The 17921-nt window shown below is 49.3% G+C and overlaps 1 protein-coding gene across 5 annotated transcripts in view; it reads right to left on the bottom strand.

Moving 5' to 3' along the window:
• Positions 1-15547: 15547 nt before the first annotated feature.
• The window catches only part of RARG (retinoic acid receptor gamma), a 152873-nt gene continuing 150499 nt past the window's right edge, over positions 15548-17921 (bottom strand). For all 5 annotated transcript variants that reach the window (XM_075591825.1, XM_075591826.1, XM_075591830.1 and 2 more), the window contains one exon: positions 15548-16818. In XM_075591825.1, coding sequence (XP_075447940.1) covers positions 16628-16818 — 191 coding nt within the window. In that variant the 3' untranslated portion in view covers positions 15548-16627. The remainder of the gene's footprint in view (positions 16819-17921) is intronic.

Here is a 17921-nt window from a genome sequence, read left to right as displayed (position 1 = left end):
TCCTGGCAGCAGACGCACGAGCTATTCCACCAAACGTAGCTCCCCTGATGAAATCGGTCAATCGGAAGAAACACGTACACGTAGGGCACGTGGTTTTAAGGAGCTACATTTGGTGGAATAGCTCGTGTGTCTGCGGCCAGGAGAGGGAGGACGTTCCCTGATTTTACACATGGATCGGGCGCTTTTTGTCTTGTTTCTCCAATATATATATATATATATATATATATATATATATATATATATATACACATATATATATATATACAGTGTTCGACAAACCTATACATTTGCTCGCCCCGGGCGAGTGGATTTAACCCCCGGGCGAGTAAATATTGGCCCAAGCAGCACACGTTTGGTACTAGGTGGCGAGTAGATTTTTTGGTGATTTGTCAACCACTGTATATATATATATATGTATATATATATATATATATATATATATATATATATATATGTAGCCCTCTTTCCTCCACCCTAAGTGAGATTGAGGTGGGTAGGTGTATCTGACTACTTATCAGTGTGGTGCTGTACCTGTTTGGCAACCAGGAGGGCTGAGCTTCCACCACGGGGAACCTGGGGTATATACTTACACTCTGTGCAGCGCCTCCACTGATGAGAGATCCCAACGTGGTGGGATTGTGCCCTCACCAGAACAACCATACAGTAAATACACACAATGTGAATAAACCGTATTTACTGAGCATGAACTGTACTGTAACTTCAATGAAACTCTCTTTGCATAACATCAATACATCATATGAATAACATTGCATCACCCTGAATGCATACCATCCCCTCACCCACATGTCCATCATCACATCACCCTCAGTCCCTTTGATAATAATGTGAGTGTCCACAAGCATAAAGAGAGTGTGAGTGTGAGGGATAGCGCTTCCCTGTGTTGGGGCCCGGTGGTGCACTTATTCTACTACCTCCCTGATCACTGCTCCTGATCAGGAGGATAATCCTTGGACTCAGCAACACCGCACAGTGATTCCACGCCGCACTGCGCTGCTCTCTGCAGGAATGGATACACACGCTGACTCCACAGGGGAGGGATCCCCAGCCGGAATGATCCTTGACCACAGTCTCTGCTATGGAGTCAGATACTCTTTCTTCACTCAGGCTGCACGGGCATTCAGGCAATGTCCTGCAGCATGTCTCTTCCTCTCTGAGTATGGTGAAGGAGTCCCTGTCTTAAGGCAGTCCCTATCACATACAGTATTCCTCTAGTGTCTCCGGGGTCTAACTGGGCCCTGGGGGTATACCTCTACCCTAGCCTCTGCATGCAGAAGATCTCTTGCTGTAGATTCCGTCTGATCCCAGACTCTGGCAGCTCACCACATGCAACTGGCAGTGGTGATATTACACACACTGTATAACTAGAAAGCAACCCCCCCTTCTTCCTATGAGGGGCCTTTCCCTGACACAGCCAAAGCAACTCCTCTAGCTGCACTGCACACAACACTGTCTCTTCTTGTCAGAGCACACAGCACTGCAGTTGTGTCACTGACAAGACTTACACTCACCTAAGGGCAGGGTCCCTACCTAAGGGCCTTCCCTATGAACTTACCCACTAAACGAGTGGGGCCTGCCTGGGGGTAACCTGGCCTAGTGTAAGAAGCCACTTGCTCCTTACACACTTCCTCCCCCTTCCTTCTCCCCGCTCCAACTGACTAGCGTGGTCTCTGCAACATTGTATCCTTCTCCAACAGGAGAAGCTGCAAACTCTATTTGCTGGCTGGCTGGCTGCAAGTGATGTGGGTGAAAGGGCAGTCCCCAGAGGCTGCTGGGAATTGTAGAACACTCAGGACCTCTTTAGCATTGGGACCGCGTGCGCTATCTTTACTGCGCCTGTGCGAAGCTGTAATGGCAGCCGCTATGCTTAACTGCGCCTGCGCGACCTCTAGATTGCGACCTGCCTCTCTGCCTTCTCAATGGTGAACCGGGGAGCCAAAGGGAACCTTGCTGCATATATATATACATACACACACACACACACACACACTTGTAAAGCTGGGAAGTTCATTATCTTGAATAAATGATCACTATTTCGGTATTTGATTAATCATTGATGTCATACTGGGAAGGGGTGTAAGAATTCCAGTTCAGTTACATTATTATATTGTAATTAGGTTTGGTATTTTTTTTGTATAAAAACAAGATACCATGTGTAGCCAGGTCACCCTTTGCCCCCTGCGACCTCCCTCGGAGCCTCCGTGGCCAGGACCAGCGGCAGACCCGACGGCCATTCCGAAGGGTGGGGGCCGAGGAGGGAGCGCACCGGAGTGCAGGAGATCTCTGGCGGCTCTCGCGCAGGGCGCCGCCATGTCGCGCCGGTTCGCGCATGCGCAGTAAGCTCCTGGCGGGCCAACAGAGTCGCGCATGCGCAGGACTAGGTAGGGAGTTGAGACAGCTCTTAGAGGGTCGCGCGAGGGCAGGAAAGAGTCGCGCGAGAGTAGGGACAGTGAGAGAGATGTTGCGGCGGCCATTAGGGGTTAGTGCAGGCGCAGGGAAGGTGCGCACGCGGCCCCAATGTAAGTACAGCCTCCACGGGACTACAACTCCCATGAGGCTTAGGGCCAAGCACACCAGGTGCATCAGTGTGGCCAATGAGGGCCAAGGATCTGCAGAAGCAAAGGATACATTTCGCGGGCTTGCAGCAGCGTGGGCAGTCAGAGTCAGGAGCAGCCCAGGGAAGGAGGTAGGGTGCAGGAGTCAGGGACTCCCTACACTAGGCCAGTGGCCCTAAGGTCCAAGTTAGCCCTGATTCCCCACTAGGTTAGTGAGTGTTGCCAGGGACAGTCTCAAGGTTAGGGACCCCTGTCACTTGCTGTAGTTAGAGCTGGGGAATAGAAAGGGACAAGTGGGCTGAGTGTTAGCCTGCAGAGCGTTGCGGCAGGAATTAGGTGAGGTAAGTGACGTAAGACAACTGGGGGGGTTCATAGCGGTAACCAGTCCGGGGAGCCATAGCCCAGGTCCGCGTTGCGCGTAGTATGAGGCAACTGGGGGGTTCATAGCGGTAACCAATCCGGGGAGCCATGGCCCAGGGCCCGTGTTACGAGTAGGGTGGGTGCAGGGACCTACCTGCATAGGATAGACACCCCGCAGGCCCTAGGAGTTTTCCTTAAGCCATCTAAGGATGCTGTGCTGTAGGGACGGCCTATAGTACAGTGTGTGTCACATTGTTATAGTGTTAGGTAGGGACTCAGCGGACGCTGCGGTTCCAGGGAAGAGTTCGGGCTCAAGTCGGGGCCACAGAGAATAACTCAAGGTTGGGATCAGACGGATTCATCGCACATCTGACCCTTTGTGAAGTGTTGCTGATCTGAGCACCGGAGTGCTCGGCAGGTACTATACAGTTCTAAGTGCACCAACGGGCCCTTAGTGTAATTGTGACTGCGCAGTCACCCATTGCTTCTCTCTGCAAGAGTGCGGGACATTGGATGGGACTCTATGGACACATGGGTGGGATCACCTGGTGTTGGGAAAGCGTCCTGCGCGACGCAGTGGTAAGTGTCTCCTCTAGAGAGGGACACCGGTTATGTTGGTATTGTCATGATATGTGTTATCTTATGTTCCTAAGTAAATAGTATTAGTTATTATACCTCACCGTGTATGTGATTATTGTGATTGTCCTGCGAGGAACCACTCCCCCTCTGGTGGGAGCCATCGCAGGTGCAAGCGCTGAATTGAGTAAGTGGTTACCCCTAATATATATTGCCCCAGGTTCCCCGTGGCGGAAGCTCAGCCCTCCTGTGAGCCAACAGGTAACGCACCACACCTATGGTAACACCGTATGTTTCTCCACACCCACAGTATAATCTGCGATTTGGGGGGGGGAAACCCGTTACACATGCATACAGTATGATATTGTTCTGATTTGCAATGCTTCTTTCTTTAATACATATTATATCGCATATGATATTAATCTAATCTAATAGATTGTAAACTCCTCGGAGCAGCGACTCCTCTTCCTAAATGTTACATTCGTCTGAAGCACTTATTCCCATGACCTGTTATTTATATTTATTTATTATTTGTTATTTATATGTTAACCACGTGTATTACTACTGGGAAGCGCTATGTACATTAACGTTGCTATACAAATAAAGACACACAATACAATACAGGGATACACCGAGAAGGAGAAGAGAAGGGTTAACACCAGGAGAGAGAAGGAACCAGGTTTATCATCATGATACTAAGATCAAACAGAAGGATTCCACTCAGGAACAGAATAATATGTTACTAACTTTGACGGTATTATAACTTATTTGACGTCACCGCCATTTTGTACTATTTTTGTTTGTGAGTATTTATCTTCAGAATAAACGCTTCTTTTTATGTGCTAAAATCAGAGTGCTGAGTACTGCGATGCTGGAGTAATTATGAAAGGGACGCAAAGGATATTTTACAAGGGGTAAGAGTTTAAGTGGAACTTCTAATCAGCATTAGTAACTCCTTGAGAAAGCGTCATTTGGCGTGAAACGCGTAGGAGAACTTGTTTTGTATTTGTACCTATGTCTAAAATATATAATTTTTGTTTTTTCTACTTCGGTTCCTAACAGTATGTTTTGATTGTTGCTCCGCTGGCTTATCTCCATTTCCCCTTTCAGCAGGTACCCACACTACCCATTTTATACTGTGTCATTTGTATTTCCTCCACTGCACGGAGAGAAGAGGAAACAAAAAAAGGATATAGTCAATAGCATAGGATGCGTGACATGTATGTGGTGCCTAACAGGTTACAATTTAGAAGCACAATATGTGAGCTACAATGGAACTAAAACTGTTTAAAAAAACGGAAAAACCCTAAAAAGTTGTGAAAAATAAATCTACAAAAACAGTGTAAGAAAAAAAGTGTATATATATATATAAAGAACGATTCCTGCGCTCCTACCAATTAGGCTAAAATAAAATAATAATCTCATGAAAAAGGGTTATTTGGTTAAACCATTTGGCCAAAGCATTTATAAGCCTGCATACCACGACAAGGCATACCCGTATGCAAGTACCTACACTGACTATATGTATAGCTTGTAAGGCTTCACCACACCCATTACAGAAAACGTTCACAGTTAATGTGGATGTCAGCTCTGCTGGGCATCAAGGGGACACAATATTTTCTTCCTCTGCCGAACAGTTGATTGATTCTTCTTTAACTTCTTTAAGGCACCATACCGGGGCTTAGATCAGGGCCGTCAAAGACGCGGCACAATTTGATTTCATGTGACCCGCTCAGCTTTTCTGCCCAAAGCATATGGCACATGGTCACACCCTGCGCGGGAGCCCTGCACTAAGCAAGCATGAGGTGACTCTACCGGAGCTCTTGTAACCTCAGCTGCCCCATCATTTAAACTACCTTTAAATGAAAATGAAGGTGTGACGGTGCTCGTCTCAAATCAGGAAGCGGACCCGCAGGGCTGAGGTGGGGATGCAAATAAACCGACCACAACCCAGGGACAGAGTCCTGTAAGAGTATCCGTAGTCGGTATGAAAGCAGGGGTCAGGGCTGGCGGCAGAGGTGCAAAGTCGAGGAGGCAAGCGGAGGTCAGGGCAGGCGGAAGGCAGCGAGGTCGTGGTCTCGGTCCAGGGTCAGCAACAGGAATTCAAAACAGGCAAGACGGTAAAGCGTAAATGCAAAGACCAACAGGAGCTGCAAACACACAGAACTTTGCTCAGTGACTCCCTATGGTAACTGCAGCCTAAGGCCTCGGTCCCGCTGCGCTCGTTGGCGCGGGCGGCAATGTAGCGAGTTCCCCACCAGCAGGGGAATCCTCGCAAGCCGGTCCCGGTCCCCACTGGCTGCACAGCTGACTACACGCTGTGGCGCGTCAGCCGCTGGAGACACCAGAGAATGGTGTTTCCTAGCGTTGACGCGTGACGTGTGTGGCTGTGAGCCAATGGGGAGGGGAGGCTTCGGGAGGAGGAGAGGCTTCGGGGAGCGGGGAGGAGTGTGGAGTGAAAGCAGGTGAGTGCCTGTCTGTGTGTGTGTCTGAGTGCGTGCGTGCGTGCGTGCCTGTCTGTGTATGTGTGTGCCCGAGTGCGTGAGTGCCTGCCTCTGTCTGTGTGTGTGTGTGTGTATGAGTGCGTGAGTGCCTGCCTGTGTGTGCGCGCGTGTGTGTGTGTATGAGTGCGTGAGTGCCTGCCTGTGTGTGTGTGTGTGCGCGTGTGTGTGTGTATGAGTGCGTGAGTGCCTGCCTCTGTCTGTGTGTGTGTGTGTGTGTATGAGTGCGTGAGTGCCTGCCTGTGTGTGCGCGCGTGTGTGTGTGTATGAGTGCGTGAGTGCCTGCCTGTGTGTGTGTGTGCGCGTATGAATGAGTGCCTGCGTGTGTGTGTTTAAACTTACTTTCCAGCTCCAGCCCGAGTCCGTGGAGGGAGGGGGGGGAGAGTAGCGGGTCCCTCCGCTCAAGCCACGCCCCCCCTCCCTGTCAAACCGCCCACCACCCGCCCACCTCCCGCTCCGGCTCCCGCTCCCTTCAGACCGCATATCGCGGTCTGTGTATCTCAGCGCACCGCCTGTCAGCAGTGCGGGTGCGCTGACTCTGGGAGCGGGGCCTTAGCCTTATAAAGCAGGCTGCCAGTACCCAAAATGGCCACAGAGAGCAGAAAGGGCAGGAGAGACAGAAAACCTGGACAGTAGTGAAAACCCGACACGGATCAAGCAGAATCCTTACAGTAGGCTCTTTTAAATACACTCTGTCTCCCCCTCCTCTACCCTCGGATATTTATCCTCCACTGTCACCAGACCCCCTTCTCTACGCTCCAGGCTTCTTCAAGATCAGACTTCCTCCTCCTCTACACTCAATTTCTTCCCCTCCTTTCAGCAATCGACCTGGTGTAGGAGGTAAGGGGATCTGGCTGTCCCAAATTTGGTAGAGGGAGAAAAGAGGAGAATGGGGGGGGGGGGGGGAGAGAGAGCAGATGGGGGGAGGGGGGTGGAGAGAGGGGATATGGGACAGAGAGAAAGGGGGGATGGGGGAGTGAAAGATACTAATAAAGTTGACATATTTTGAATAAGGAAAGCTCAAGAACAAATTGTACGCGTAGGCAGGGCCGACGACAGGGAGGGAGAGCTGGGACGACTGTCCTGGGCCTGGCGGCTGCAGGGTCTGACTGGCAGTGTAAATTGGGGATAGTCAGAGGTCAGGCCCAACATTCACATCTGGATGCCAGATGTTGGCTGCTGTGGCTCTCCAGTTCCTCCCACCTGCGTCCCAGCCTTCACTGAAGCTCCACCTCCGCATGTGTGATAGAAGTTGGTCCTGCCGAGAAGTCTGACCCAACTTCCGCATCCATCCGGGGAATGGTGCACACCGGAGGCCTCCCCCAAGGTAAGGTAAAAGTAAAGTCTGTTTGTATTGGGGACGGGAGGTTGTGTCTGTATTGTGGGGGCTATTATGTGTGTATATCAGAGGATGGGGGGTTATTGTTGGTGTGTGAGTGCCAATATTGTGGGTATTATTGTGTGTGCATAATGTGGGGGTTATTGTCTGTGTGTATTGGGGGAGGGGTTATTGCGTGTGTGTATTGGGGGGTGGGGGAGTTATTGAGTGTGAGGAGAGGAGTTATTGAGTGTGGAAAGGGGGGGTTATTAAGTTTGTAGAGAGGGGGCTATTGAGTAAGGGGAGGGGGGGAAATTAGAGGTGGAGAGAAATACATGAGGGTAGGTGGGGGTTTAAGAGAGGGAGGAGAGGTGGAAGAGGGAGACATAGGGATGAAATACAAGAGAGGAGGAGAGAATGAGGGAGTGTGAGAAGGAGAGAAATAGAGGTGTGAGAGAGCAAGGTATGTGAGAATGAAGGAAGAAAGAGGGGGTCTTACAAGGACGCTGACATGGGAGGCCAAGTCTAACGCTTGTCTTTGGTCCCGGGAAAGCTGTCAGCAGCCCTACATGTAGGTCATAGCGACTATGCGAGTCAGTTACGCCATAGACTACTTTCTTTTTTTCCTTTCGCCCCTCTGATGATCCGGCCTGAGTTTTGCCGTCGGATTAAAGAATTGGCCCCCAGTTTGACGGGCCTGCCTTAGATTCCTGTGTCATTCCAATAACATATACCCGCCTCTTAAAAATACTATCAACTCAGGTCTGGATTTTCCTGGCCCCCAAGTTTCAGGGAGGCTTGACAGCAAGTACATACATTCTTATGGATCAGCCTTCACTATGCTAGCCCCTGACCGTACTACTAAAAAACTCAGGAGAGCTTTGCAGTCCAGGCCCATTTTTCTGAGATATTTGTGTACTTGGTATATTAACCCTTGTCCTTGTCTCTCAACGTAAAGTCTTTTTCTCTAAAGTTAACCTCTAACTTAGAACTGCAGCTAAAAGGGGCAGAACTGACGCTAATCCATTTATCTGATCCACTGTTATCAGAGACTCCAGGCGGGGTTCACCTTATTCTCAAAGAGACGATAAAGACAGCAACTTTAGAGAGTACTCTTGACAGGGATTCCGAGAATCCCTCTCTATGTGCAGTACAGTGTCAGATTACATTCAAACGTCAGGCAACCTCTTTGCTTAGACAAGAGGTTTTTGATTTTTTTTATTACCTCAATGAATCCCTTTTGCCCTGCCAAGGTAAACACTATAAGGGGTTGGATTCTCTCAGCAATGGGACAGTTGGCTATCGATATTTCCCAAATTAAAGTCCACTTGATTATGGGAGCGGCTGAAAGAGGTATTTCCTCTCTCATTAATATACGGGTTGTCTGATGGGTCTTCATCACGCACATTTGTCAGACATTACTGGAGAGCACCATCTGAAGCTGAACGGTTGAAGCTTCTTAGAGCACCCCCCCAGGGGAAGACTACTCTGTACATTTAATAGGATTGTCAGCTAGCCCATTCCTCGGTTCCCCTGGTTGCTAGCCTGTTGTTTACTCTTGTCTTGTTTGGGTATTAATGAGCTCTTTGTTCTTCCATCCAGACTTGATCTGAGCTCCTAGATAGGACAAGGTCTCTAGAGACAGCTAAAGGTGATTCTACCATACCTGGGACAGATTAGCACTCTAACCACTGCCCATACTACCTTTACCTTTATGACTTTACAATAAAGGTTCTAAAGGTTTTCCCATCCCTTCTGCCCTGTAACGCCACTAATGTACATAGTGCTTCAAAGCAGTAATACGCGTGACTATCATATAAATAACAAATTACACATAGTGGGAAGAAGTGGTTCAGACATAAAAGTAAAATTGAGGAAAAGGAGTCCCTGCCCCGAGGAGCTTACAATCTAATTGGTAGTTAGGAAGAACGTACAGAGACAGTAGGAGGGCGTTCTGGTAAGTGCGTCTGCAAGGGGCCAAGCTTTATGTATGAGTATCAGCCACGGAGCTACTTATATGCTTCGTTAAGCAGGTGTGTTTTAAGATGGGTCTTAAAAGTGGATAGAGAGGGTGCTAGTCGGATACTGAGGGGAAGGGCATTCCAGAGGTGTGGGGCAGTCAGTGAGAAAGGTTTAAGGCGGGAGAGGGCTTTACATACAAAAGGGGGTAGAGAGAAGACATCCTTGAGCAGCACGCAAGTCGGGATGGTGCATAGTGAGAAATTAGGGCTGAGATGTAAGGAGGGGCAGAAGAGTGTAAAGCTTTAAAAGTGAGGAGGAGAATTGAGTGTGATATGGGATTTGATAGGAATCCAGGAGTGATTTCAGCAGGGGAGACGCTGAGACAGATTTAGGAAACAATAGAGTGAATCTGGCAGCAGCGTTTAGGATCTTATGCCCTGATTAAATGTTGGTATAAGGTCATCAAGCCACCCAGGGCTATCTACTGTCATAGGCATTTGTGCTTCAAGTGCCAAACCTGCTTAGTTTTTTCTGCTTCCAGTTAGCAGACTATTTCATAGTAGTTTTCCATTAAGTACATTTGTTCCACAGCCATCAACAGAGTGCTCATCTGTTCTCTCTTATTCTCCCAACGTCTGCTAGCAAAATACAGCACAGTTCTGCAGAAGGGGCCGTCATCGTGTCAACAACCTTCCAGAAGCATCAGAGCCAAGAGTGCGCTCGTGTGCTCGTGTCTGCTCCAGGCCATGTGGTACAGGCAACGGCCGTGTTTTCGCTGCTTCTGCCCGATTACAGAACGTCTCCAGGCTGGCTACCACCCACCAGCTGTTGCTAGGTGGCAACCCTACCACCAGAACAGTTAAGTTAGCAGATCCTAGATTCCTGCAAACACTGTTTAACTTCTTGCCAACTGCACTGAAGTCTGCCAGCTCGGGAGGCCTGGGACTTGCAGAAAAAGTGCACAGTGGCAACAGGCAGGGCTCGTCCTTGACTTTTTCAAAGTGGATGGTGTAGAAAAAACAATGATGTTCCAGACATGTCAGCTCACTGATTTTCAGTGACTCGCACTTATTTCAGACTGATTTTTCACTGCACCGTCTCATAGGAGGATATGCATTCAATTGTGATAGTGCCGATCGGGGAACTATCTCACGGAAACTCCTACTGACTTAATTCAGCGTTTCCATACCATCTGATCTGCACTATTGCAGTTTAATGAATAAACCCCTATAGACTTTATCTAATGGAGTCTCACTGATTGAAGTTAGCATTTTTTAATTGCAAATGACATTATTTTGGTCCAGTTTATGACTGATATGAGTCCTTGGATATCTCTCCAGAAGAGTATTATAAAATAATTTTACATTTAAATATAAAACCCCCACCAAATATAATTTAATAATCATTTAAAGTGTGAGCATATGTTAAGTATTTATAACGGTTGCCATTCACTCGCTATAACGTCTATAACCCATGTATCACAGTTTTTGCCTAACCTGTACACTAATAGGTTTTTTTTGTCAGCAAGAGCACTGACATAAGATTATTACAACTTGTTATACTGAATTACACTCCTATATGGTGCCTTCCTGTTAATTTGCTCAAAACCCGCTTTGTGCCTAGGCAAATGGTTGGTTTTATCGTGATCTATTTCGGGGGTGCGCAAACTGGGGGGCACCGGATTTTCATGGGGGAGGCGCGGCAGTTATAGAGGCCCAAAATTTAAATAAAATGAAAGGCCGGGAGAGGCGTGAGGCCTCTGCAACTTCTCTTACCTGCTCTCAGCCGGCTCTTCTGTGTCGCCATGACAACGCGGCATCAAAGGACGTTTCTGGGTCAAATGGCAACGCAACTTCACATGCCGCCGCCGAAGCAGGAGAGCAGGTAAGGAGGGGGGACGTGTGCAGGGGGCGGGGGAGAGCAGACAGGGGGCCGCGAACAGAAAAGTTTGCGCACCCCTGATATATTTCACAGAATGAGATGGATTATACAGTTTTTCCCGCTACCAAATGCCCAGCTTGACACGGGACAGTCCTGGTTGTGCAATGCGTGTCTAGTTGGCACATTGTACCAATGGTGCCACCGATGCCCAGAGCGGAGACCACATGGGCAGGAAACTTATATAAGTCGCTGGTACGTGTTCTTGCAGATTTATTTGACTTTACCGGACAAGTGATGAAAGCCCCTTGTGACTCTGTTGCACGTGGAATAAAGCAGCCCTGGTGTGCACAGATCTGTACCAAAGACGAATAGGTCAAAATAACTGTAAACATCATAAAAAAGAACTTGTAAAAATCCCCCAAACGGTTTTCTATTCATTAAAGCAGGGGGACGCAAACTTTTTTCCCTGCGCCCCCCTACCGGCGGTCCCCTCACTCTCGCGCCCCCCTAACCCCCACGTACCTGCGCTCTGGCGTCATGTTGCCATAGCAACGTGACGTCATTTTGACGCCGCGTTGCCATGGCGACGCAGGAAGGAAGCCGCCGGAGCCTTGGTAAGTAAAGGTTTACAGAGGCCCTGCAGCTCCCCCGGTACTTAATTTAAGTGCCTTCGGGAAGCGCGCGGGGCCTCTGTAAACCCCGCGCCCCCCCCCGCCGGCAGTCTCGCGCCCCCCCTTGGGGTCGCGTCCCCCAGTTTGCGCACCGCTGCATGATTAAAGCATCACCGATTACATTTTGATAGCAGCCTCTGACTTCATCACTAATATATTATTGTCTTACGTAAACCTGACCTGGTTAAACTTTCCATACATTGGGTAGCATCATACAATTGTAATTCTCTGTGCAGCTTAGAAGGGGTTAAGGAAGCCTGCTTATTTTTGTAATAACTTTAGTTTTAAATGACTGTTTTTTCACATCGGTTTGAAGCGGGTGGTCTCCGGAGCTGAAACCCATTAATTCCATCTACGGGGACCCCCTGCTCCTGCGTATGGGGTGCTGGAGGTCTGTATCTGGGGCAAACCTTAATGCTCTCGTATCATGCGGGCTAATAGGAAGCCGGACCTGATGATGTCAAGGCTTCCTATTGGCCCGCCGGGCGCAGGGAGATGTGAAACTCCGCCATTGCATGAACCCTGCTAGCCAAGCGAAACGGCCCCTACAGAGGTAAGTATCTCCGGAAGCAGGGGGTCCCCAGTGCTGAAATGAATGGGGTTCAGCTCCGGAGACCCCCTACTTCAACCCTATTTTATATAAATAAAAGAATTCACAAAAAACATCGCCCGCGTGTATTGCCGCTTTAAACATACGCCCAACTATGCTTTTCTTTTTAATTTATTTTTTTAACATATGCCCGCAAGGCACAAAGGTGAATATATCTCCGCTCCGCCAACTAAACAAGAAAGCTTGATTAACCTGCTCACACACCCACTCGGTTGTTGCTTGAAACGCCAACGCAGTGGCCCTGTTGGCCCAGCTGGAGTCCCAGTCCTGCGCAGGCGAGATTAACCCCATCTCTGCCAGAGGGCCTGGCGGTGCCTTCCAGACCAAACTATTTATTTTGATGCCTTGCCAAGTCAGGACAGTGTCTGACCGGTCCTTATACAGGACTCTCGTTTCAGCCCCGCATCTTAATAAGGACTGAGGCTGGATGAGCTCAGACATGTTTTACTGATCCCCAGGTATTTATCTGAGCCTCAGAATGATGAATGAGAGTTCCCAGCTGCCAAACGGAAGCAAACTCAGCGCAAACGCATTGCACCCTATTCATCAAACGGGAAAAAAATGCCATGGCTTTCCTTTTGGGCTCGGTTCCTTTGGTAGCTATGGTGCTGTGTTGTTGCAGTTTTTGCCCGTGATGTAAATGGGAGTGTTTAGTAAATAACTAACCGAGCTGGAGTTATGTATAACATTGGCGTCATTATCCTCTTGCATGGTGCGTCCATACAGCGAGCACTGTGTTCATTTGCTGTCCCATCGGCGTGCGATTTGTGGAGTGGCAGCAGGAGTCACATGACATCATAACGAGGGCATTTTAAACAAGACGTTTGCGAAGATTTAACCCCTGCATTCATCTGCATGGGACTGAAATCCGCCCAAGAAAAGGGAAGCGCGTTCCAGTGAATATCGAGTAGGGCAGTCAATACCATAACCCAGCTCCATTCTCCTTTTATCCCATCACAATTTAACACACTGAAGATTGAAGGTTTTAGCAATCCTAAGGCTGCGTCTATACAGCCTTCGTCCTCGCGGAGGTGTGCGCATGCATGACGTCACCCGCGTGAAGCGGGTGCGTTTTCCGGACATGGTAGACACGCCGTCAGGGGGCGCGTCTATGATGTCACAGAGCTGGTTTGCCCTCATTGGGCGAACCGCTCACATGACCTGCTCTCCTGCTGTCGCCCGCGCGGTCTATGGGCGCGCACTCGCCTCCCGCGCAGTCTTCGGCAGCATGGACGACGCCTTAGATGTGAAGCAGAATAGTTTTGTTCCTACCTGTCCGTCAGCACAGATGCCTCAATCGTATTCCTTGTCTTTGACTGAGCCTGATTTTGAGCCACCTGTGCTGAAGCTGGGATATCCTGAAAACCTGACCTGTTTTTGGGGCTTGAGGACCGGTGTTGCCCACCCCTGCTTCAAGGCATAGGTAAAGAAAGTGTTTTCACCACTGAGCCGATGCTGTGTTTTTGCGCAATGTACTTGATTGTGGTCGCATCAATTGTGAGAAGTTTGGTAATAAGGATTCCTTACTAAACTGGACCTGAATGTCATGTCAACTATGAAGGTGTACGCACCCACAAACATAAAAATGTGATGCATCTTGTTAAGCACCACGTAGCACTTCCTCTTTACACCCCCCCTTCCACATGGCAGCATTTGAACCATGGAGCAAAATATTGGATCTAGTCTGCAGGGCGCAAGCAGTGTCCCAGATTTAAAGTGACCTATTTTAAGTGGCATAAAATAAAACCCATCTTAAAACACACCTCTTTAATGAAGCATATGGGGTAGGTAGCTCCTTGGCTGATACTTTACACCTCATACATCGACCGTGGCCCCCTGCAGACGCACTTACCAGAACGCCTTCCTGCTGTCTCTGTACGTTCTTCCTACTTACCACTTAGATTGTAAGCTCTTCGGGCAGCGACTCACCTTCCCTAATGACACGTTTATGTGCTATATTATCATATCACGTGTATTACTGCTGTGCAGCGCTATGTACCTGAATGGTGCTATACAAATAACGATATACACACATACATATATCTAGGACAGGGGTGCTCAACTCCAGTCCTCAGGTGTCCCCCCCCCCCCCAACAGGTCAGGTTTTCAGAATATCCCTGCTTTAGCACAGGTGGCTCAATCAGTCCCTGCTTCAGCACAGGTTGACCTGAAGAAAACCTGACCTGTTGGGGGGGATAGGCTAGAGGACTGAAGTTGAGCCCCCTGATCTAGTACCTTGATGCATTGTTGGATGTATACGCAGATACACCAACGGGGAGATGTATCCGATTGTATCAAGGTCATTTGCCTCCTGTGCGGCAGCCTGCAATCTGTGGTGCGTCACGTCGCGGTTTTAAAAAACAAAATAAAAGGGATTTTAAAAGATCGGTGACCCATATATAATAATGGGATGTGTCACATGGTGCCCGTTTGCACATGTCTGTCCCTTCACGTTCTTAAGATGTACCAGCTGACGTCAACGTCCGTGTGCAAAACATAACAAACAACACCAACCTCCTGGCATGGGACAGAGCCGCAGGAAAAAAGATCAAACAAAAGGCAAACTTGGTGCACAGACACCTTTAGTTTCCCCTGTGTGCCAATAGCTGATCACATTGCGAGTAAAGGAACAGATTATTCATTATATGGGGCGGTTTATGCAGCGGGATACCGTGCGTGTTACTCCATGATCGGCGAGTTGGTAGGTTTACATGACCATGTGTTAACCACAGGTCGAAATGCATTGGTAATTAGGTTTTTAATAGGACAGTCCCTCCTTGTACCAAAGTGGCAGGGGTTTGTTTAATAGGTTACACATCAGTGACCGACACTACTTAAAACAAAATACCCACGTATACTTTATTTAGAATGGTTTTCAACTTGTAATGTCCTCATTGTAGCTAAATGAGATTCTATGATCTTTACCTAACCTCTGTATGATACATTTATAATCTCTTGTATCTACAAGCACATTCTTGGGCCAGACTTTTTGATTTTCATTATTTTGTTTGGCTAATGACAGCAGCATAATTACTTCAAAGCGATACGCTGGGAGAACTAGAATTACCAGATACAGTTTTGATTTACACGAGAGCTGAAGAAAATAGAAACGTATTTATTTATTTTTTTACACAGGAAGCAAATAAGTAACAATTTTATTTTGAGGGTGATGAAATCTTTTTAAAGCAAACCAATTAAATTGACAAGTTGCTTAAAATATATATTTTTTCTTTGCCTGGTATGTGGGACTGCCCCTTTAAGCCACTTGGACTGTAGGTATTTTACCACCTACGGGGCCCAGAACAAAAAGGAGTTCCGTTTGTTTGTTAATATTGCATATAGTATTAACTATAGTAGACTAAAGTAGCCTGTGTTTATCATGTCCCTGTCTGTAGGATGAACGCCACCATCTGCAGAGTATGTTATATTACAACTCACATCCAATGCTGGCATCGTAAATGCAATAACAGGCTTTATTTTTGGTCACATGACCTCGTTTCAGCCAATGGGAGAAAAAAAAAAAGCTTTAAAAAAAACATGGCAATGGCAAATATATTTAATGACGCACATACATATATGTGTGTGTGTATGTATGTATATATACATATATATATACACACACACACACACACACACTCATATGTGCGCGCATGTATATTATGTATATGCATATGTACACACAGCAATGTGCTTGAGACCCTTCCAGGAAAGGTGTATCTTTTGCTGGTATTATTGAAATCTTCAGCTGCCTGTCCCGTCTCACTGCGAGTCCATTTCACTGTGGGTCAAAGGTCACCAGAATCTTTGGCAAAATGCTGAGCGAGCGCAGAGGGTCCCTTGAGATGACCCAGGTCACTTTCTTTGGGGCGTCCTATTGAAGTTCCAGTGCCTCCACGTTACATGGAAATCACAGTGATGTTTCTGTGGACCCCCTTATGTTTCTGGGGAGGAGTCTTTTTTAGTTTTAAAGGTCCCACCCCAGCCTTCCCCTCTCGCGGCAAGGAAGGCTGTTTGCATCAGTAAATAAGAGCAGTATTGAGCCCCAGGAGGGGTGTGCGGTGGCCCCACCTGATTGGTTCACCCCAGAATGCCTCATATAAGAGAGGGTGAAACCCAGGGGGCTCGCACAAAGTGTTCAGGCTGTGGAGTGTCACCCCCTCGAATGATTAGAGCAGCTAGGGGGTCTTCGAGCCGCTGCTGTCCTCCTCCGGGGGGCTGCCCTCGCTGCTCTCGCTGGAGGGGGGCTCGCTGGGTTTCGGGGTGTCAGCGCCGTCCTCGAAGGCTTCCGGGTTCTCCAGCATTTCCCGGATCAGCGGAGGCATGGAGCCCGGGATCTCCATTTTTAGCGTAATCGCCCGTTCAGCGCCTGTCAGACAGCAATAGGATTAATGTCAGCAGTAGAGTCAAGCAACGTGTTCAAATGCACTCTTACATGGCTCCTTCAGTGCTGGCGTCCGTAATACCCCACATGCTCCCCCACAGCCAGCACGCTTAGGGCAGGTCCATACTGCTACAGACCGCGCTGCGGCGGCCGTGCGGGTCGCGATCACATTGCCTAAAGGCATTGATTGCGCCCATAGACAGCGCGGGCAGACGCAAGCAGCAGGGGGCGCACGTTGCGCAAGAAAATCAGTTCAAACTGATTTCTTGGCGCGACAGGCAGGTCACATGAGCGGTTCGCCCAATGAGGGCGGACCAGCTTTGTAACGCCCTAGACACGCCCCCCACGGCGCGTCCACCATGTCCTGAAAACGCACCTGCTTCACGCGGGTGACGTCACAGCCTTCGCTCGCCTCCGCGCGGTCGAAGGCTGTATGGCCTTAGCCTTACACTGCTCCCCCACAGCCAGCGCTCTCACACTGCTCCCCCACAGCCAGCGCTCTCTCACCGCTCCTACACAGCCAGCGCTCTCACACTGCTCCCCCACAGCCAGCGCTCTCTCACCGCTCCTACACAGCCAGCGCTCTCACACTGCTCCCCCACAGCAAGCGCTCTCACCGCTCCCCCACAGCCAGCGCTCTCACACTGCTCCCCCACAGCCAGCGCTCTCACACTGCTCCCCCACAGCCAGCGCTCTCACACTGCTCCCCCACAGCCAGTGCTCTCTCACCGCTCCCACAGAGCCAGCGCTCTCACACTGCTCCCCCACAGCCAGCGCTCTCACCGCTCCCCCACAGCCGGCGCTCTCACACTGCTCCCCCACAGCCAGCGCTCTCACACTGCTCCCCCACAGCCAGCGCTCTCACACCGCTCCCTCACAGCCAGCGCTCTCTCACCGCTCCCCCAGAGCCAGCGCTCTCTCACCGCTCCCCCAGTCAGCGATCTCTCACCGCTCCCCCACAGCCAGCACTCTCTCACCGCTCCCCCATAGCCAGCGCTCTCACACCGCTCCCCACAGCCAGCGCTCTCTCACCGCTCCCCCACAGCCAGCGCTCTCTCACCGCTCCCCCACAGCCAGCGCTCTCTCAC

The sequence above is a fragment of the Ascaphus truei genome, chromosome 3 (genome assembly GCF_040206685.1).
Source record: "Ascaphus truei isolate aAscTru1 chromosome 3, aAscTru1.hap1, whole genome shotgun sequence".
Classification (NCBI taxonomy): Eukaryota; Metazoa; Chordata; class Amphibia; order Anura; family Ascaphidae; genus Ascaphus; species Ascaphus truei.
This window is presented reverse-complemented; position numbering and strand designations above follow the sequence as displayed.